Source organism: Mustela lutreola, chromosome 2 (genome assembly GCF_030435805.1).
Source record: "Mustela lutreola isolate mMusLut2 chromosome 2, mMusLut2.pri, whole genome shotgun sequence".
Lineage (NCBI taxonomy): Eukaryota > Metazoa > Chordata > Mammalia > Carnivora > Mustelidae > Mustela > Mustela lutreola.
Window position 1 is genome coordinate 21,433,872 of NC_081291.1, and position 21,273 is coordinate 21,455,144.

At 56.6% G+C, this 21,273-nt stretch overlaps 1 protein-coding gene across 4 annotated transcripts in view; it reads right to left on the reverse strand.

The window, feature by feature from the left end:
- Positions 1-21,273, reverse strand: part of POC1A (POC1 centriolar protein A) — a 67,500-nt gene that overhangs the window by 35,594 nt on the left and 10,633 nt on the right. For all 4 annotated transcript variants that reach the window (XM_059161065.1, XM_059161066.1, XM_059161064.1 and 1 more), the window contains exons 7-9: positions 16,706-16,839; positions 7,543-7,611; positions 5,572-5,670 (exon numbers count right to left, since the gene is read on the reverse strand). In XM_059161065.1, coding sequence (XP_059017048.1) covers positions 5,572-5,670; positions 7,543-7,611; positions 16,706-16,839 — 302 coding nt within the window. The remainder of the gene's footprint in view (positions 1-5,571; positions 5,671-7,542; positions 7,612-16,705; positions 16,840-21,273) is intronic.

Sequence of the window (21,273 nt, forward strand, 5' to 3'; positions counted from 1 at the left end):
CATGCCGGCAGGAGAAGCTTTTTACATAGTGAGCCGGGAAAATGGAGAATGCCCGAAGGATGTACCGTAGGCTGGTGGGAGGAAATCCGAGTACAGAGAAGCAATATGGACTGCCTGAGGTTACAGGAGAGACTCAACACGTCAGGCTAGGCTCCAGCTTCCTCTTAGATCAGCAAACAGGGGCAGTACAGCTCTTAAACCGCCAACCAACTGGTTATAGGCTGTCGGGAGTCTGGACCCCAGGAAACCAACCCTCTTCCAAGATGCGTAAGTGCCTGGGCCTGTCCCAACTCACCTGCTGACTGGAGCCCTTTTGACTAACTAGTCCTGGGAAATTCAGAGCCAGAACCAGGGTCAGCTGGAGAAAGGAGAGGTTCCCTTCTAATACACATAAATCCGGACTTCATTCTTGCCGTAAACACCCACAATGCCTCGTCTGCCACGCATCCCCTCAAATGCATACCTCTCCCCACTACTGAAAGCAAATGCCAGCCAGAAATCTACGTTCTCAGTGAGAGACCCCAGTCCTCCACGCTCCATACAGAGGGAATTCCACAAAGCAAGTAGAAATGGATCCCGTCCTCTGCCTCAAATCTGACTCCTCAGGCTAGATGCCTGGGTTAAGAACCCAGGAGCCTCAGATCTTCAGCATGGGGTAAGAGGCAGTGCCAAGACTGGAATCGAGCCCGAGAACCCCTACATCATGCGCCACCCATGGTAGCACCCCAAAACAGAAAGTGGAAGCATGGGTGTAGGAGGCGGCTGGGGCTTCACCCTCAGAACAGAGAAACTAGAAAGAAGAAACAGGCCATCCTCAGGGAACGCTGAGCACTCGGGTCAAGCATTCTTGGCCAACCTTGCCACCTCCTCCTGGGGACAGCTCTAGCACTGAGGATCTGGATGGGGGCGGGGGGCCATGGGCAGCCACTTAGCTTTGAGGAGTCATGGGGGTGGTGGAAGAAAAGAAGCCTGTTTCCATTCACCTTATGGACTGGCTTTTGGATCTGGGAACACAGAGGACTTGGGTCTCTCATCAGGAAGCATAACTGATTCCTGCAAGGGTCTAAAACCCTTACAGGACCTCACAAAGGCGACCTGCAGACAGCAGTCAACATCAAAAATTATCTCTGTCAGAATTGCTCCCTCTGCTGCATGTTGTCCCCCCGCTCAGCAAGTGGGGAACACACAATCAGCCCGACTGGGCAGGGGGCTCATCCTGCTCTCGGTCTGACAGAGGAAGGAAGAGGAACATTTTAAAAACAGCTAAAGCTTGGTGAGTACTTGCCATGTGCCAGGCATGGTTCCAAGTGGCTGCCTGGCATGCACCACCTCGTGAAATCTCATGAAGGAAGGCCTGGCGTCCTCCCATCTGAGGTTGAGGGGCCCCAAAATTCAAGGTTACTGTCTGAACTGGAGGGCAGCCAGGCCCGAGAACGTAGGAAGTGGTTTTCAGTTTTCCTGAATTACCTAGAATTCTGCGCTCTTCCCCTCCCACCCCGCTCGGCACAACCTTCCTTCGCAATTACATAATAGGCTCTCAGGTGTTTGTGGAGGAAAGGCAAGAAGAGTAAATCGGAACAAATGCATCTTTGCTGTTAAAAGTGGTTTTAAAAATGCTTCTGTGGTTGAGGCAGAAATCAGTCCTATGGCAGCTGGGCTTGGGGGAGCAGGGGCCAAATCCAAGGTCAGCCAAGACACAGTGACCCTGATGCCTCATGGGCTGGCAGGAGGGAGCTAAGAGGAGCTAGAACCTGAGTGGCTGAGTGCCGAGAAAACAGAGAAGGCCGGGGACTACAGCTCAGGACAGAGGTGAGCACCAGACCCTTGAAAACAGCAGCAGGAGCACCTGCTGCCTAAGACTGGCAGGGCCCACCCCCTGCCCCCACACGTGCCCCTCTGGGAAGTGCTCATCTGCCCACAAGCAGCCCTCCCGACCTCCCTCTGGCCTTGTATCATGTCACGGCAGAACACGGAGCTTCCCGGCCACCCACAGCTCAGCCATTGGGCTGGAGCCCTTCCTCTGCAGCCTTCCAAGCAGAGAAAGCTCCCAGCCACAGTCCTAAACTCTCTCCTCCACAACTCAGCCAGGAATAGAGGGAAAATGGAACCCATTATTCTCATTCTGAAGGGCTGGGAAATGGCTTGTGCTTTTCAACATGAAATGTGCCTAAAAATAAGCTGTGAATTTCAACCAGAGGTTGAAAATAGCTCTGGCAGTGAACAGAGCTCTCTGTTCAGAGTGAGCTCAAGGATGGCCTTCATTCCAAGAGAGAGAGCTGAATGCTACAGTCCGAGCAGGGGTACAGGGCAGGGGGCTTTCCAGGGCACAGGGGCTGTCACACGCTCACAGGGCTGCCCTGGCCATGGTCCACCGGGGGGCCTGCCCTCCGGCTTTAGAATGCCATCCTCCGTGACACACACAGTATCTGGCCTCCTGGCTCCCTAAGATCCTCAAATGCCCAGGTATGTGTCGGGCAGCTTTAGGGCCCCAGGCTCTGGGAAGAGACAGAGCTGGAGGGGGAGGGGGTCAGAAGGTTCAAGAGCGCCTGGGGCATGGGCTGAGCCAGGCCACCCTGGCCAGCCACCAAACCACTCACCAGTTACTATCTCAGGGCCAGGGAAGCCGGCAGGCAGGAAGGCTAAGAACGCACTCCAATGGTAAGTTAAAAAAAAAAAAAAAACGAGTTGCTAAAGGTCTTTTTTTGTCGTTTACCGTCACCTCTGGAAGATTCCAAAGTTTGACAGGCTGAAATGACATTTCTATAAAATAGACTTCTGTAGAGATAGTCTAGAGACCTGAGCCATGGCTGCCGGGTGAAGCCCAAATCTGGCCCAATCGAGCAGGGGCAGGAGCTCCAGAGTCATCGTGCTCAGGGCAGCCTACCCTCCACACCGTGGCTGTGCTGTTTCTGCCAGAGATGCCCCTGACCCACCTGATTCCTACCCTCCTGCTGTTGCATTCACTGCCTTTCTGGGATCACTCCTGAGGCTGGAGTTAGGGTAGCAATTCTCAGCAGGGGGCCATCCTACGTGCACCGCACCCCCCTCCCCCGGAAGTGATCTGGCAATGTTTGAAGACATCTGGGACTGTCACAACAAAGGGCGGGGAGATGCTACCAGCAGCCAGTGGGGAGAGGCCCAGGAGCTGCTGAGCATCCTGCAAGGCCCAGGAAAGCCCCCGATGCAGCCTTCATAGGGCCCCAGGTGGGGTCTGCGGGAGGGGCGGGAGCTCATCGGATGCACCAGTTCCTGGCATGTGGCTGCAGAGGACCTGGGCTCCCCAGGGGAGTGGTGACACTCTGGCCAACCATGCGATCAGTCACCAACTCAGTGCCAGGGAAGCCCTGGGGCAGGAAAGGTGAGCCCATACTTGTCAGCTTCCCTTCCCACCACAGGGGCAAACCTAACTGCAGGGTAGGACTGGGCCAACGGGCTCCCCTGGGCGAGGGGGAGCTGGAAAAACTCTGTGGGTGACAGTGGTGATGGCTGATGGCTGTACAACAGGGTGAATGCTCTTCTCACCATTCAACTGCATGCTTCAACTAGTTCAGAAGGGAAATCTTATGCCATGTACATAAAACAGAACAAACCAACCAAAAACCCCTTAGCCCTCCTCTTGGCCTGGGAGTCCTGAGATCAGAGACACTCCTGGCCGTGTACTCCAAGTGGTGTGTAGCCTTGGGCATGGGGGTTTGTCTGGATAAGGGCCCACACACTGCCTCGGCGTGTAGAGGAAAAGCCATAAACAACAATTTTAGGACTAATAAGTCCAGTCACTGTGTGGATTAGTAAAGTTCACCTATGTCCCACATGGGGTCCTCAGAACCTGCCTGCGAGAGTACTCAGGTCCCACTGTAGAAATAGAGGTGTGGGAAGAATGGGTGCTTCGTCTGGGACCACACAGCCAGGATTCAGACCCAGTTCTCTGACCCCAGAGCCCATAACCTTTCCCCTGTGTAAGCACCAGTGGTGACGTCCAGGGGAACTGTGGCCATAGCTCCGTCGTGGGCCAGCAGGCAGCATGGGAACACATGGTTTTCCTGAGTACCGGTGAGCTAGTCTCCCATCCTTGCCAAACCCTGCCCTGTCCTGCTGGCTTCCCCTACCCTGAAGGCCTTCATGCTAGAGTATTAAGCCCCACAGCTCTGGGACGCAAGGATGCTCCATACCCCTTATCTGAGCAAGACTGAAGGGACAAGAGGCAGCTTGTCCAAGCCACTTGCCTAATAACCACAAGAAGAAGAATATGGGATTCTCCCCTTGTTGCTGATTACTAACCATTCCCAAGAGGCAGGTGGCCGTGCCCTCTCCTGGGATGGGGGAGAGCTGCTGGGCAGCCCTGTGCCCCCTAGTTTCTAGCTTGGTCAGCCTTGCTCAGAGGGGCCAGTGTGGTAAGCCCCCAGGTCCAGGCATCCCAGCAGGTGACTAAGCCCCAGGCATCTCATCTGAGAATGAGTAGTAACTTGACCTGTCCAGCCTGGGCTCGGCTCACTGAATGCCCAGTACATGGGGGAGCTAGAGGGGAGAAGGTCCTCACCCCACAGGATCCCAGTCCTGCAGTTTGAGAAATGCCTTTCTAGGCAGAAGACCAAATAGTAGCAAGCAGGCCGCAATGCAACCCAGTCATCCCCACCAAACCCCAAAGCTGAGAATCAGCTACTCGTTAACAAATGTGGAAGGAGAACAAAACCTCCCAGCCCAGGGCCACCCACGGAAGAAAAGCTTTAAATCTCAACCCGGCCTATTCCTAGAGGTAGCTCCAACACACAGAATGGGGGTGTGTGTGCGCGTGTGTGTGCGTCTCAGGCTGGGGTGGGGGATCCCTCTGCTGGAGCCAAGGCAAGCCCAGGATGGACTCAGAGGCTTCCTGGTTCTATTCTGGGCCAGCCTTGACTTGCTGGGGGCCTTGGGCAAGCCGTTTCCTGTTGTTCAGGCTGGTTTCCGTGGGTGGGAGAGGCTACACTGCCTCCAGGGTCCGGGAGGGAGAGATTTAAACACCCTGCGGCCACTAGGGCTTAAAACCCTCAGGGCTCCACACCTTTGGCTTGACAACTTACTCCAGCCACAGCGGAATGCAACCTTATTCAATGAGATCATGGCAGTTATCAAATTTTCCCCAAAAGTATCTGTCAAAAATTGCCGTTAACTATTTTAATTCAGGAACACTAAATGCCCTTTTACCAACAAAGATACTAAAAAACAGTTTGTGGCTGAGGAACTTCCTTTCCATGGTTTAAAAAAAAAAAAGGGAAGTGAAAGCAACAAGGCTGGGCCTTTCCCATCCGTCCCAGCTGTGGCTCAGGCCCCACGCCCTCTAGGAACTCTCCAGTGGGTCCTCGGCCCAAGGCTCGGGCATGGGACAGGTCCTTCCTCTCCTCAACCATTAGTAGCCTGCGCCATGCAAACACTCCCCCCACCAGACAGCACAGGACCTTGCACCCAGTGGTCCTCACGTCTTGTTTGTACACTCTAGATTTGAAACAAAGTGCAGCAAGTGCCAAAGTATGATTTGCCATTCACCATGACCCACCAAAGTTTCAGGGCTCGGGACATGCCTGTTGAGTCACTTACCAGACTCCCAGAGGACGTGGCCAGTGGGGCTGGGGGCCTGTGCACTTTTAGGACTTCTCCATAATCCACAACATCAAAGTTACTCTTCCAGACCATCACCTGCGGAGAGCAACAAGCACAGAGACATCACACCAGCCCTACTTCATGGAAGAAATGAGCCCAGAGGTGACCCCACCCCCCACCCCAGCCAAAGTTGCAAGACAGTCCCCACCTGACAGCCCAGCTCAACTCTGGGACCTGCCCCACCTCCCAAACTTTTCGGACGGACCACCGCGTGGGCTCACTGTGTGCTGTCCCTAGGCCTTTGCCCTTTGCCGCCCCTTCCTGGAGTGTCCCAGCATCAGTGTCGCTAGCTGCTTGTGCTAAAGTGTCTGCTTCAGCAGCATCTTCTGAGAGACTGTCCTGGTCTCCTGCTAATTTTTATCACAGCCCTCTAGTGATTTCTTTCATAGCATCAGACTCGACAATTATTCAATTTCTCTGTCTCTCGTCCTCGTTTATCGTCCCTCTCCCCACCAAACAGAAGCTCCCAAGGGCCGCAGCCTGGCCTTAAGTTACAGCAGACCACTGTGGTTAAATTCCTGGGTCCACCCTTTACTGTGTGGCTCCAGGCAAGGCACTCAACCTCTCTGTGCCTCCGGTTCCTCATCGGCGAAGAGGGGATGATGTTACTTCCAACCTCACAGGAGACAGCTCGGCAGACACTGGTAGCCAGGGAGCCGTGGGTAACACACCCATCACTCCCCGCTCCGCTTGAAGGAGCGTTGCCTCTTGAGGGTCCCCCAGCAAAAGGCTGGAAAATGGCCCTGCTGAGGAGCAAGAGAGCTCCTGCTAGAAGGTGTCAGCCCCAGGTGGCTGCCCTGCACCAGGGTCACTTACAATGTGTCAGGAGCTACGGAGTGTGGCTGGTGCTCAGCGGAGGCCCCAGAGTCCCGAAGCCTCGTCAGATGCCAGCTCACCACACCTGAGAGGCCTCCCTGCTTGCAAAGCAGCCACGAGCTTGGTTCTGTGGGAGGCCGCACCCCACTCCCAGGGCAGCCCACCGCTTACTGCCCCCTGACTGACAGGCACTGAGGCCTTTGTTCCTCCTCCTGTTTACAAACAGAATTAGCACCCCTCCCACCCTATTTGTAGGGCCCAGTGTAATCGCAGTGTAGTCCAGCTGCTGACTACACTCCCGGGAGGGGGACAGATTCGCATGTCTCTCTGCAAAGGCTCTTGGGAGTTGACTTTCAGAAAGCAGCCAGGGAGCTGCTCACAGGGATGGCCTGAGGAGGGGCCAGAGTGGGCAGAAGCCCTACTTTCTACTAGGCTGCCTCTTGTACCCTGTGACTTCTTTTACCAGGACTATTTATAGTGTGACTTGACTGTACGACTTTTCCCTTGTTTAAGCAATGAGCCAGGCCTCCACACTCAGGCACAGCTCAGGGGTCCCCTGGGCCTTCTTCCTCCCTTGTTTGATTAGCACAGGAGCTGGTGCTGGGAGGGGAAGACGCCCACGGCCTCTTATCCAGGCCATGCCACAAAAGCCTCCAACCACCTTCTGCTTTCCTAGCAGACACTCAACCTGAATCTGTCCATGGGGCTGGGGGGGCTCACTGGGAGGCCAATGGGACTTTCCTGGGCTGAGCAGTCAGAGCTGTGAGGCCCAGCCCCAAGCGAAGGAACATTCTGGGCTGGAGGCACCAGGGCTGACAGGCAGAAAGCCTCGGCACAAAGGGTGACAAAATGGGACAGGACCTCCTTACACGTGTCTTCCCCCTGCAACCAAACAGTTTGAAAACGGGGCCCCTCAAAGAGCTCCTAAGTGGAGCACCCCGGGTCTGAGCACCTCAGCCCAAGTTTTAGCCTTGATGGTCACTCAAAGCCACCAAGGAAGCTGGCAAGAACTGGCCCATCCTCAAGGTGCCTTGACCTCCTGTTCCCTTCTGTAAGTATCAGCCAACGTTGCTCACACCGTTCTTTACTTACTTGTTCATCAGAACCTCCAGAAGCAAAATACTCCCCTGTTCTTGAAAAGGCAACAGTGGTGGCGGGGCCCTATCAGAACAAACAAAAAAGAACAAACACCAAAGGTCACTCTAGCTTCTAAAAGCACAGGAAGAAAACCAGCTCATGAACAAGAGCAGCGGGAGGACCGAGGGCTGGGCCTCATGGAGCTCCTAGTCCTCCCCAAGCTTTCGCAGAGGCACCTGTCGAAGCTCAGCCTCAAGCATCAAGGCTGAGTCCTCTGTTCCCAAGCACCGCTGACAGCACAAAGGCCAGGCCACAGAGTTGTGGTGGGCAGGGAGGAGTGAGCAGCACAGTGCACACTGACAGTTCTGCTGGGTTGACATCACTGTCCCCGCTTCAAGGGTGAGCTGGAGGTCAGAGAGGTGCCCTGACTCATCCCGGGCCTAGCACCGGCTCCAGAACCTGGTCCTCCTGGCCTGGGGCCGTGCTTCTCCCCCACACTGCCCTAAAGCCGAGCAGAGAAGTGCATGGCCCAAACCGGAGCCAATGAGCAGAAGCAGGGTGCTGTCAGGGAGTCCAGGGGACACAGGAGGGCAGGGCAGGAAGGGGGCTGGGGAAGGGATTATCAAATGTGCCTGAGCACAGAAGTGACAAGATACATCCCCCTAATGTGCATCACCTGCCTTATGTTAGGACCCTGGGGGGAGAAAGGCCCACTCTGGCTTTCCGGGGCTGAAGGTCTGGATGACTGTGGGAAGGGGGATGCCAGACCAGTACAGGCAGCGCTTGGAGGGCCCAGGAGCACATCCAGGCTTGGAGGAGCAGGGCGTGATCTCCTGGGAAAAATAGAAGGCTCTTTCCCACACGCCTGCCATCCACAGCAGAAAGATGCCCAAAGCAAGTCTGTTTACACGACACAGTGAACCAATCCCTCCTAGCCAAACAGTCCTTCTGCTAGTACCTGGCATACCTCAAGCAAAACCAGAAAAAAGAGCTTCTCTCCTAACTGATGACGGCATGGCCTCTGTCACAAAGGCCATCTCTGTTCTTCCAGACCAGAGCAGGGAGCAGCAAGAGACCCAGCTGCCCAAATGGGTGCCTCTGGCCATGGGGAACACTGGGATGCACCTTCCACTTGATACCAGAAAAGACCAGACAAGTTATGGGCTAAAACAGGAATCTGTGGTCACAGAACAAGACAAGCTTCTGCCTGCCCAGAAAGGACAGGCAAGCGGAAAGCCACCCCCCTGGGCCCAAGCATCCTCAGCAGGACAGAACATTCTTCCACTTCCTGAATCTACCCATGGCTCCTCCTCTCCAAGATGCCCATAATGAGGATGTTGAGGAAGAAAGTAGTATGGGGCCATTTAACACTGCTGTGCACTAACCCACTTAATCTTCGGAGGATGGTTTGCATGCTGACCCCTCCCTACAGGTGACATGTCCCAGAAGGGAGACCCAGGTCTGAAAGGTCCTGCCCCTTCCCCCTGCGCCTCTCCCTGCCTTCTCTTACAGGTGGGACTCCAAGCGCCCTGGGGATCAATGCAGCCAGGAGCCCTACATGGCCATCCAGTAGGACAAAGGAGATCCATCTTTATGACTGGGAATGATGTCAATGGCATCAGTTGAGTGCAAAATGCCAGTTGCAAGGAATCATGGGCTGCCAGTGCGGGGCTGAGTGCATGGCGGGGGGCAGCTTGAGCATCCCTGAGATACTCTTTCAGGGTGACAACCCCCAAGGGTGAACAGGACTTCTGGGGTGGTGGGGGGAGAAAATTTCAGATGACTCTTACTTGATTCTTGGAAATCCTGTAATTTCCCAAACTTTGAATTCTTAAACAATGAGTATGTGGCGTTGCTATGTTAATATAAAAACAAAACAACAAAACTATTTTCATTCTGAGGAAAAACAAAGAGGGGAGAGGGAAAAGAGAAAGAAACCAGGGCACGGGAGTGTCAAAGGAGCTGGGCTCTTTGCCTGCCTGGAACTCATGGAGGAATAGCCAGTTCCCACGAGGTCAGAGCAACTAAGGAACCAAACAAATACTCATCAGTCTCCTTTCCTGCTGTCACTCAACCACCAGATGCCAAGTTGGGGACAAGATGCCAGAGGCCAGCAGTAGCAGCACCCCTGAAGAAGGCAGCCGGCAGCCTGTGGCTTGGTGGGAGGCTGGGACCAGAGAGCAGGTGCTGGAGGTTTCCCCAGAGTCCAAATGCCCAGACAGTCCGGGGCTGGTGCCTGCAGCAGGCAAGCAGTAAGGCGGCAGGACCCCAGTCCTCCCCGGTAATGCCCATTTACCCAGAGGATGCTTGGCTCCTGTACCTTGCTGTTCCCAGAGGGAACACCCTTCCACGGAGGCTCTCGCCTGTTTGAGGCCCACAAAGAGAGCTCTGCTGTGGGCCAGAGCCAGCAGGGACTGGAAGGCAGCCCGGGCTTCTCCACCACTGACAACCCTCATCCCACCCCTTCCAGGGCCCACACAACCCCCGTCCCCACCGACCTCACCAGACCCCCCCGCCCTGCACCGCTTCCGGCCCTCACTGGTGCTCCAGCCCCATCAGCCTGCTCACTGCTCCTCACCACAAGCTCCAGAGGGTCTCATCTTGCTTCAGGATCTTTCGTTGACTTTCAGCATTGAGCTCTTGATTCGATTTTTTCCAATCTTTCTCACAGTTTTGAATCAACTCATTTAAGGCTACACGTGTGCCTCCGATTTACTACTTTAGCTACACCCCCAAAGTTTACAACATGCAATACTCTCACTGGCAGCCACCTCCAGACGGTGTTTCCACTGATTCTCTTTCAGCCCAGCAATCATTTAGGCGGGCATTCTAGCTTCCAAACCACCGTGGCTTGGGGCAGGGTGGGGGGTCCCTTTTATCACTGACAACGATCTCGGTGCATTAGTTCACTGGCTCGGGCCAGGGATGTCACCGAGTGGTCTCTGCACCCAGGCAAGAGGAGCCTCTGCAGTGACTCCCGGCGTGACTCTGAGCTCTTGGCTGAGACTTCAGCAGTGTGCTCTGATTTCCTGAGGTGCCCACCTGCCTGACGTCCTGGTCCCCATCAGCCTGCAGGCCACATCTGCTGGCAAAGACCCCTCAAGGGTCCAACGAGATCCTTCCCTCCCTCTCCAGATCTGGCCAGTCAAGCTTCGGTGAGATGATTCTGCTCAGTCGTCACAAGCACAGGACACAGCCTGGCCTCCCACCCAGTCACTTTAACACATACTGTCTCTGCCTTGACAACCTCCAAACCCAAGGGACCCACAAAATCTGCTTTCTTGGCTCTCGCATGGCAAAGCATCAAGCATCAATCAAGAAAGTTTAAGAAAAAAAAAAAAAAAGGCAAAACAAAGGAACCCACAGTGTTTAGATCCCATGGGTCCTGCTGATTCTCCCTCTCCAGCCCTAGTAGCTTGTCCAGGTCCTTCTGCTCTCCTCATACGCTTCGACCTGACTCCCCGAGATCCCTGTGCACTTGAAACTTTGACCACGGTGCCCACAACAGCTACGCTGCCGAAGACCCAGCACAGTACCCCACCCACCACCACCTTCCTAGGCTTCTGAAATGTTTTTCACTGGCCGCCAGCAAACAAACAGGAATGTCACACCATATGTCTCAAGTCAGAGGTAAAAAAGTGACCATCCAACAAAGATATGGAGACCAGGGAGGCCTGAGAAGCCCCTGGCATGGGAGCTCTGGTCTCTGATGCGCCCAGGCTGCTCCTTCCACAACCCCCACAGCAGGGACGCTCCTGCACTCGCTCGCTGGCGCCTGCCGTGGCTGACTCTTCTGTATGAGTAGTGACCCTGTGGACAAGGAGTGGCCTCTGGGAGGAGCTGGGGGTCAGGAATGCTGAGGCTTTCTCCTGACCTTGGCCAAGGATGCGGGTTCCCAATCCTCAACCCTGGGCTGGTGGCAGGGAACAGAAGGCCAGGCTGACCTCTCGGCTTACACAAGTTGAAGTAAATGAGCTGTTCTCCCTCTTGATGTGCTCTCATCCCTCCCCGGAGGTGCCCAACTATCCAAACTGGGTCTGAGCCTCCCAGGCATAAAAGTAATTCTCCAAAGTGAAATGATTACACCAGGCCACCAAGCACTGGAAGAAACAAAGGGGGCAGGGCACTTTCTGAGAGCTTCCTTCCACCTGGAGCCGCCTGAGGGGCAGGCCCACGTGCTCCACGCCACTCTGTCATGCTGCCCCCTCTCCTCCCCAACCCTGCACCCCCCCCTTAATGCCACTTCCCCAGCCCCAGCCTCGGTTCTGGCATGGCCCAAGCTCCCAGTGACCTTGGTGGACCCCATACCCTGAGCCTGTGATTTCACAAGCACCAAGCCTCGGAGCACAGCCCCAGGTGTGGAGAGCAGCCCTGGGTTGGGGTTCTAGGCCCTCGAACCAGCCGGGGTACACGGAACCACGTGCCCAGTGGTCCCCGTGCAGCTCAGTCACTCCGCAGCAGCACGAACGCCAACTGCCTAGCCAGAAACGCCAGATTTAACTCCCACCCACGTCCCGCCCACCATCCTCTCCCAAATAGCTCTGGGGACTTAAACCAAATGAGCATGGCTCAAGATTATGTTTCAGAAAATACAGAAAAATAAATCTGCATTTCTAGCACACTGCTCCCACACTCGCCACACGGAGCTATGGGGGCCTTGCGCGGGGCATGGAGCTGCAGTACAACAGCTGTGCTCAGTGGGAAAGCTCTTCCTTCTCTTGCTCTTCCCTGCTGCAAGGTGAGGGGTGCCAGAGGAGACCCCTGTATGCTGACATCCCAAAGTCTGCATTGGGTCCAACAAGAAGCAAGGACCCCTCTTCCTTCTGCTTAACTGTCACCGCCGTGGCTGACCCTAGAGTGAGACCCTCCAGAGCCTCCGAGAGGGCAATGGCACCCAGCCAGCCTCCTGCTAATATACCTGGCCCATCCTCCGGGAGGCAGGCCCTAGAAAAGACAGCCTGATGGGCGGGACTACTAAAGGGCCCGGCAGGCAGACCTATGGACCAAGGCACTAACAGGCCACACCTACTCAGAGCAACTGGCCAGGACCAGTGCACTGAGGCAAAAAGCCTGCGCAAGGACAGGTATCAGGAGCTGTGTGGCCAAAGAGAAGCCAAAGCAAGAGGGTGTTTTAGGGGAGATGAGGATGAGCCCAAACAAAACAAAGAGCTAGATAAACCCCTGAAAGACCCTGTGGGTGATGGAGGGAAGGGAAACAGGCACTCTCCAGCCCCGAGAGGGCAGGGCTCGTGGCTATGGGCCAGGCCCATCAGAGACCCCTACTAGGGACTCCTTTTCCTACAGAGGAATGCCCACGCAGGCTGCCAGAACCGTGCCCATAACACAAACGTTCAATGGCCTTTTAACGAGCGCTCACCTAGAGCAGCCTGGGATCTTTCCTAAGAGCTAAAGTGAAAAAGGACCAGTATCTGTAAAGACCTACCGTGCCAGGTGCTGGGGAGTGTAGACACGTGCTCCCCTGTTAGGAGGCAGACGCAGCAGTTCTTACAAATAAGGAAGAGCTCAGGGTCCTGCCCAATGTCCCAGGTTAAGAGGCGAAGCTGGAATGGTCTGACCTTGAGAGCCTTCTTCCCGCCTCCTGAGGCTCACGCTTGTCGGCTGAACTAGGTGGGAGAGGAGCCGTGGCTTTTCAAAACCAGAAACAGGTGGGTACAAGCTGTTTGTTCCTGGAGATATTGGGGTATTTCCTTAAAAAAGCTGGGCACCATCACCCGCCAGACAAGGCTGTGCCCGACCCCCCAGAATGGCTCCTAGCACTCTCCTCAAAGACGCTAGCAAAGGAGACTGGTGCAGGCTCTTTACTAGCTCAGTCCGCTGAGAGAAACTGCCCTGGTATTCCTGGGGACAAAGGTGGAGGAAAGAAGGCAATGAGCCCCATCCAGGCTGCCAGTGCCCTTCCTACTGCGCCTGCCCTCCACCTGGGGTGGGCAGATTGGCTGAGGTAGAGGGCTCCCCTCAGCCTGTCCCACCAGCCCCACCAGCTGCCTCCTCACTGCCGAGAGCCCTCACAGCTGGAGCAGCAGAGCTGCTGAGGGCCTGGGGCCTCCGGGCTGCAGAGAGCAAAGGGACTGTCCAGCTCTCAGCCCAGCACCCAGTGCTCAATCACTCGAAGACACTCATGTGGCAGAAGCCTCTGAAGAGCCCCCACGGGCCCTAGAAGCCGCTAAGGAACCATTCCTGGGGGACAGCCGAAGTGGCATTGAGCTCCCATGGGGCAGAAGCCTCTCTCAGTCCCCGGCTACCTCCCCTGAATGAGCCTTCAAAGCTCAGAGTCCCAGGGCCAGGACTGTAGGAGAGAAACACCAGAATCCTTGAGGACCACAATGAACTTAGGATTGACATCCACCCCTAACCCCACAAAAGGAGCCAGCTTCACATGGGCCGATGGGCGCTATGGCCGACTGTGTGCTAGACAGCGACCAGCAAACTGCTGCTGTGGCCAGACTCCTGGGCTGACAAGCTGCCCTCAGTGCAGCGTGGGAGACCCGGGCTGTCTCAGGTGATCCTGACCTTAGTTTTGGCACTTGACAAGCACCTCCATCCCGGTGCCCTTGTGCCTTTACGAGACCATGAAGTGGCCTATCAGACTTCTGGCCTCAACCCAGATCAGAGTGTCAGCCCCACAGCACTGCCTGCCCTGAGCCTCCTTCTCCTTCCTGACCCTCCCTCACTGTTCCCCCAAGGGGGCTGGCTCAGGCCTGGCCCTCACATGGGGACAGAGAGACACTTCCCTGGCATACACCCAGAGCGCCCTCCCGGCCAAGGACTGCCTCCCGCCGGCCTCAGCCCCCTGCAGCTGGCTCCTTTTGGCAGGCCTGACCCTGAGCCTGGGCTGTCCCTTCTCGCAGGTGTGGAACTAGAAGCATGAGGAGGTGTGTTCCACTTGGCAGAACAACTCACTAGCCTTCCCTCCCACAACTCTTCCCTCCCATGCCTGGGGACTGTCCCAAGGAGGGCTGCCAAGTCCAAACCTAAGTTTCACGGGGTTCCCTCCTGCTGGACCAGAATGAGGTCATGCCGCAGGCAAGGCTGGAACACAAGCGGTCACAAAGCCTGCTGGTCTCCTACACCGACCGGGAATCGCAAAACAAGAGTGAAATCACAACTCGACAGCTAAAAGCCAGACGTGTGAGGCAAGTGAGTAGGGTGGGAACCGCGGAGACCTGCACGCCAGTCGTCGCCCTGCCACCTGAAGCTGTGTGCAACCCCTACAGTTCCCAACCGCTCCCTGGGCCTCGGCTGCCCCCACCAGGATCGGAAGGACTTTCAAATCCGCCGCCTTCACCTGCAGGACAGAAGCCCAAGGCACCGACGATCCACTCGGGAGCCCAGGGGCTGCTCAGTTCCATGCTTCAGAAAGTGGCTGGTGGTACCTGGGCCTGATGGGGCACTCAGCCACCTCCTGGAACAGAATGTGAATGCTCAAGTCCCCGAAGAGTCCAGGTGCACAGCTCCCTGGAGAGACGGACCAGGGAGCGGACTGCACAAGCAGGGAGCCCAAGAGGACAGCACGCCCGCACAGGGCTGTGTGAACTGCCAGCCGTCCCTCAGCCTAGTTCCCACATCTCCAGGTTCCACAACCAACAAACCACTGCGCAGTTTCCCTTGTTCCCTGTGTCACCTCTCCAGGAGAACGCCAACAGGTTTCCTTTACGTGCTCAATGCTGTGCCTGAACACGGCACTGGCATTCTAGACACCACATTTAAGGCTTATTAGGCTGAGAAGTGAGTCAACAGTTTAAAAGAGAACCCTCACACACTCTCACACACACACACACAAACGCACACACACACATCCCAAAAGCCCTAGGTGATCACTTGGCATGCCTCTGTTTGCGTGATGCTTCTGGATATTGCTTTTTCTTTCTGTGGGGAGTTGGAGGGGAGAGCAAAATTCATGTGGTTTTAAAATATCCTCCTGGTTATTGAAGAGCTCAAACCGGTTACACATGAGTCTGAACAACCGATTTGCCAAAGGGCAGACAGGGTGGCTTCCCAGCAGTCACCTGGAGGCCAGATACTACACCTAGATGGGCCGGCCGCTGCGGGGAGGGGACCACCGGTCCTGCACTCCAGACATGTGACAGGGAGCACAAGTGGTCACCATGGGCTGAGGGGAGCAGGCAGCCTTCCAAGTCCCAAGAGAGCAGAAGAAAAGGCCCACCCTCCCCGCCCCCTCCCCAAGCCATGGCCAATGGTCCCCACATGGCCGACTCAGAGGGCAGGAGAAACCAGAGCCCCAGCCTGGACGCCTCACACCTTGCTGCCAGCACGAGATGCATGAGCACAGCAGGCCTCCCTCAGCCCTCAACAGTCCACTCCCGCTTTCCCCTTTGCCTGCCTCTCTCTCACAAGTGGAGAAGGGGATGAACTGAAAGAAAGCTCTGGTCTCCGCACTCCCTGCCCCCTTTGGTGGTGGCAGTTATGTCCCAACTGGAGACATTCCAATGACTGTTCTGCTCAGCCACACTTCCTGACTGGGCGCTGGAAGCGGCCCACCTTCCCATGGCCTGCCCACAGGGGCTAGTGCTGGTCAGTGGCCGCCCACGGAGTCCAGGCCACTGGCTACACTGGCAAAAGTCACTCCGAGAGAAGGTCTCTGCTCCCTCCATTCAATTCCAGGAATTCACAAACGTGCACGCACGTGCACACACACGCACGCACGCGCACACTCACACACACACACACACACGAAGATTTCCTCTCTTAGCACCTGCCTGAGAGACACCTGTGGTTTCTGTCTCCAAAGACATTGTGTCTGGAGAACCCCCAGAAGACCCCCATTCAAGGCAGGGGTTCCAGGCCTCTACTCAAATGTTGGACCCAAGGGACACTGGAGGTCACTGAGGGACAGATTCCATGCAGCCCCGTGGGGGAAGTGTGACCATGTCCAGATGCCTCTCCCACCCTCAAAGTTAACCCCTGGACTCCCTTCTCAGCTATAGTACCAGCCCCAGCACTTCTGCCAGAGGTCATAGGTCCTGTGAGGGGTGAACCTGTTTCTGCATCTTACCCCACTGCCCAGGCTGTGAGGGGACCACAGAAACCAACCCCAGCGGGGGTGCCAAGGGAAGGGCCACTCCCTAGACCCACATGGGCCTCGAGACGGCACCTCCACCTCCCTCCACAGCACCGAGCGCCAGGCTGATGCCCTCACCTGATGCCCATGGAGTGTGTAGAGCAGCCGGCCCTCCATGAGGTCCAGAATCTTCAGGGTCGAGTCGCTGGAGGCGGTGAGCAGGTAGTTTCCAGACGGGTGGAAGGAGAGGGCATTCACCGCTGCACTGTGCACTAGAGGGGGGACGTCAGTCAGGCGCTGGCAAGAGGCCTGGGGATGCAGCCGGAGCCTGAAGATGGGTGACTGGGGCCAGCCAAGGCTTGGCTCGGGGCCAGGCCAGGGTGGCCACAGCTCTGATGACAAGGGGAGCCCCACAACAGCCCCTGGGAGAGGTAGAGGACTTGTCCGTGCCCTTGTCACATGGGCTCCCGCCTGCCCTGTGTCTCCTGATACCTGTCCTCAGCGCATGGAGCGGTCGAGCTGGAGCAGAACGGAGTGCTCAAACGTTGTGTCCACTCTGTCTCTCTGACCGAATGGGGGATCGGGGCAGGCAGGCAGATGGTGAGATGCACACTCCGGAGCCAGTCAGGCCTGGCTTCCGATCCGGCCTCCCCACTGTCCCTCACCGTAGGACCCTGAGCAAGCACCCTGACATGCTGTGTCCGCTTCTCCTACTCTACCTCAGCACCCATGGGTTGGGGCGCAGTGGGAAGGGGCCTACCATTGGCCTCTGTCCCTGATGGGTCTCTCTGCTGCCCTGGCTGTCACCCACAGCTTCCAGGTCCTGCCACTTTACCCACTCCATAGCTCCCCTTCATCCGTGTGACTCTTTCCCCCAGTGGCCCGGCCTGAGCTCCCCCATCCCAGGGACACTCACTCTGCGCAATCCAGCCACCCCGGCCCGTCAGCTCCCCAGCTGTTCCACACAGAGCTGGGAGACTCTTGCCCATCTCCAGCCCCGACCTTGCAGCTCACTGCTCAGTCACCTCCTCCAGGAAGCCTCCCGATCTCATCAGAGCCACCCCCTTGAATTGTCCCCCCGAAGCACCACGAGGCTCCAGTGGGTGCACTCTTCACCGCAGTCTTTCACGTTTCGGTGTAGCTCTTTGACTTGTGGCCAGGTCCCCCATGAGATTATATGCTCTACCAGGCAGGGGCTGTGTCAGGTCCTGGCCTCCCGGCTCAGCGCCTGACACTGAGCAGGACTCAGAAAGCGGCTGGTGAGCTGGACCCAGGCAGGCCATGTGGGGACGACAACGTGACACCGGCTACCTTACATCTTCTTAAAGAAGTTGCTTTAAGAAGACCTCAGTGCCTTCATCCATGGGCCAGGTCGGGGACACCAGTGAGGGTGAGATAACCGTGGCCTGCCGAATCAGAACTGCTACAAACAGAAAGAAAAATTCTAAAACCAGCCCCTCAGCCTGGCCCTGGGAGGTTGCAACAACCAGCGTTAGGCCAGAAACACACCCACCACAGGTTGGCCATCCGCAAAGCCCACAGGGATACAGGGAGCCCCCCCAGACACCAGCCCAGCTAATGTGCCAGCATGCCTGGGGAGTGTGGGTACAAGCTCCCAAGCACACTTAGGGGAGACAGCCAGGGCTTTACATAACACAGTGTTTCCGTCTGAGTACTCTCCAGGCACCAGAGCTCTGCAAGCCAGCCTACAGAGGCACTGACAGGGGCTCCACAGAAACAGAGGACAGAGCCCTCAGCCTGCCGCACTCCCCACACTCGAGGCTGTCGGGGGTGGGCGAGGTCAGAGTTCTCAGTGTTTGCCAAGACTTGGGGCATGGAGAGCCAGAGAATTCAGCCACAGCTGACCCCAGCGGGAACTGAACAGGCAGGAGCCAACCACAAGCAGAAGCAGAAAGAACGTTCGTAACAGAATGTGACTGCCAGTACCCACATGTGGAAGGGGACACGCACATGCAGAGGGAAGTGGACAGAAGCCCCAAATAGAGACCTTCTATAGAGTCCTCCGGAGAGGACTGGAATATGGGACTTCTCATTTTTATTCTGTATACTTCCAAATTTTTTTTTTAATTTGAGAGAGAGCTAGAGCACATGTGTGTGCAAAGCAGGGCGGGAAGGCAGGCGGAGAGAGAGAAGCAGGCTGCCCACCAAGCAGGGAGCCCAGTGTGGGGCTGGAGCCCAGTGTGGGGCTCGACCCCAGGACCCCAGGATCATGACCGGAGCTGAAGGCAGACAGTTAACCGACTGAGCCATCCAGGTATCCCAGATTTTTTTTTTTAACCATCAGAATACAGTCACTGTGATTACACAACTGGGTGAATGATAAAAAGTGAATCTTTCCCTCCCCGCAAAGAGTGAGTCATGCCCAGGGAGGCAGGAGCCCAGTCTGGCTCAGCACCCTCCCACCAGCCCTCTAGGTCGGGTGTCTACAAGCTAAGAGCTAGGGCCCTGTGCTCCCAAGTGGCCACTGATGCTCGCCAGATTGCTGCCTCACGCTGGTAGTGAAGTGGGGTGGGAGGAGGGGAGCCCTGCCACCCTTAACCCCTCAGCCCCCCAGTGGGACAGCTCTGCGAGGCAGCCTGCCCCACCTCTACGTCCCCAGGACCCCTTCAAATGCTGCTCCTGGCCCATCTACCTCCCTGCGCCTGGAGAAGGACACGCTATTCTCATTTCTATGGCCCTTGGCAGCCTGTCCTGGAATGAACGCCACCCCACCCCAGCCGAGGCAAAGCTGGCAGAGCAGCAGTGGGGGCAGGAGGGTGTGGATCAGGGGAGGGCGAGCTCACGGAGTCCAGGGCTTCCCCACACTGCCAGGGTGGCTGGTCAGGATGTGGATACCATGCAGGGCCTCCCAGCTGGACCAGTCTACCCCACAGAGAGAATCTCCCCCAGAGACGGGTACCACAAGTCCTGCTCCATTTTAAACGGCAGGAATATCAAAGCTCTCCTTGCTGGGATGAAAACAGCTGGAACCATTTACTCCAGAAGAGCATTCAGCCTGGGGGATGAGGATGTATTAGATAGCAGGACCCACTGCCTGGCCCTCCCCAGGCTCCTCCCTCTCCCACCGCCCCGCCAGCCTGGGGCAGCCCTTCCCGCTCCATGGAGGTGGGAGACACATTCTAGGGAGGCCTCATCCGAAGAATCAGCCCTGCACAACAGTCCCCCAGGGAGGCTCCCGCCATAAAGTCCCAAGCAGTGACTGTCCAGAACAATCCACTTCTGATCAAGCTCAAAGCTTGCAGGCCCTCTTCTTACTTCCAATGCCGCAAAGGGGGGAGGCGGGGCATGGGCTGTCCCAGGGAAGACATTCCAACCCACGGTCAGAAACACGCCAACATCAAGATTCTACACGTCACCAGGAGCCCAGAGAGGGTGGGACGGAGGCCGTTGCAGACCCTGACCCTATGCACTGGGAACTAACCATCACTTATGGGCAGCACGTGGCATAAGGAGAGTCCTAGGTACCTACAATCCCGCTGCCTACACAGCCCTGCAAGTACAAGCCCTCCACAAACCCAGCCCACTCCCCAGTGGGCTCCAGACGGAGCAGGGGGCCCAGAGAAGTCCCAGGCACCCACACAAAGCTACCCAGGATGTAGCTTTGTAAGGAGGTAGCATTGTAAGACAGGCCCCACCAGGCCGAGGCCCAGTCCACCACCCTCACAAAGGGCTCGGCTCTCTTCACCCGGGGCGGCTTCTCACAACGTGCCACTGGCGTCACCAGCGACCTTGGGTTTCCAGGGGCCACGGAGTCACACAATGACAGTGCTCTGAAACCAGCAGGGAAGGGTGCTCAAAACCTGCCTCGGTGTGAATGTCCCATAAATGCCCACTTAGGGATGCCATGTGGGAAGGCCAGGTTATGTGGGACAGTGCTCTGCTCTCCTGACCAACGCTTTTGGTCTCCAAATGTCAAGCAAAGAACACAGGCCTGCCCCACTGACTGCACAGCCCCCTGAAGACCCTCCATGACCACATCTGGGGTAGGGTGGAGGGGTGTGGTAGGAGCCAGGGAACAGAGAACCTGGGACTCTGAGCTCTAACTAGAATGTCGGGAGAAGGCTGAGCCACAATCTCCCAGGGACCTCAGGAAGCAAATCACGAGATCCAACATGGTGTAAGGAAGCCAGCATGTGGTCGCTACACTCAGAGGCCTTCTGTTGGAGATTCAGATCCCCAGCTTCCCAGCTGCGGGACCATGGGCAAGCCTCAAACTGCCCATCTGTGAAATGGGGAGTAGCCCTGTCCTGTTCACCTACCCCCCACCCCCAGCCCATCATTGGACAGCGGACCCACACGTACCTGTGAGCCACAAACCGCACTGTGAGTTCCAGATGGGGGTTGCTGCTCAGATGTCTGAACAGCCTTAATGTGGGCTCAGAGCATATGGAGCGGAACCCACCTCCGTGGGGCCTGGCACCCCCAGGGCTCCAGTAGCCCCACTGTCTCCTTGCTGAATTGGGAAACCAGAACCGCTCCCCACACTGACAGGCTAGAGCCAAAAACTCCTTGCCTGAGACAAATGGTGCCAGCTGCCTGCTGTTGCCCGAATTAAGTCCCGAAGACCCAGCACAGGACAGAAAGCATCCTCTCTGATGCACGCAACCACAGGGCAGCTGGACATGGGCAGGCTGGGCTTGCTGACCACACACAGTACCAGGAATCAAAGGGTCTCAGAAAAGCCC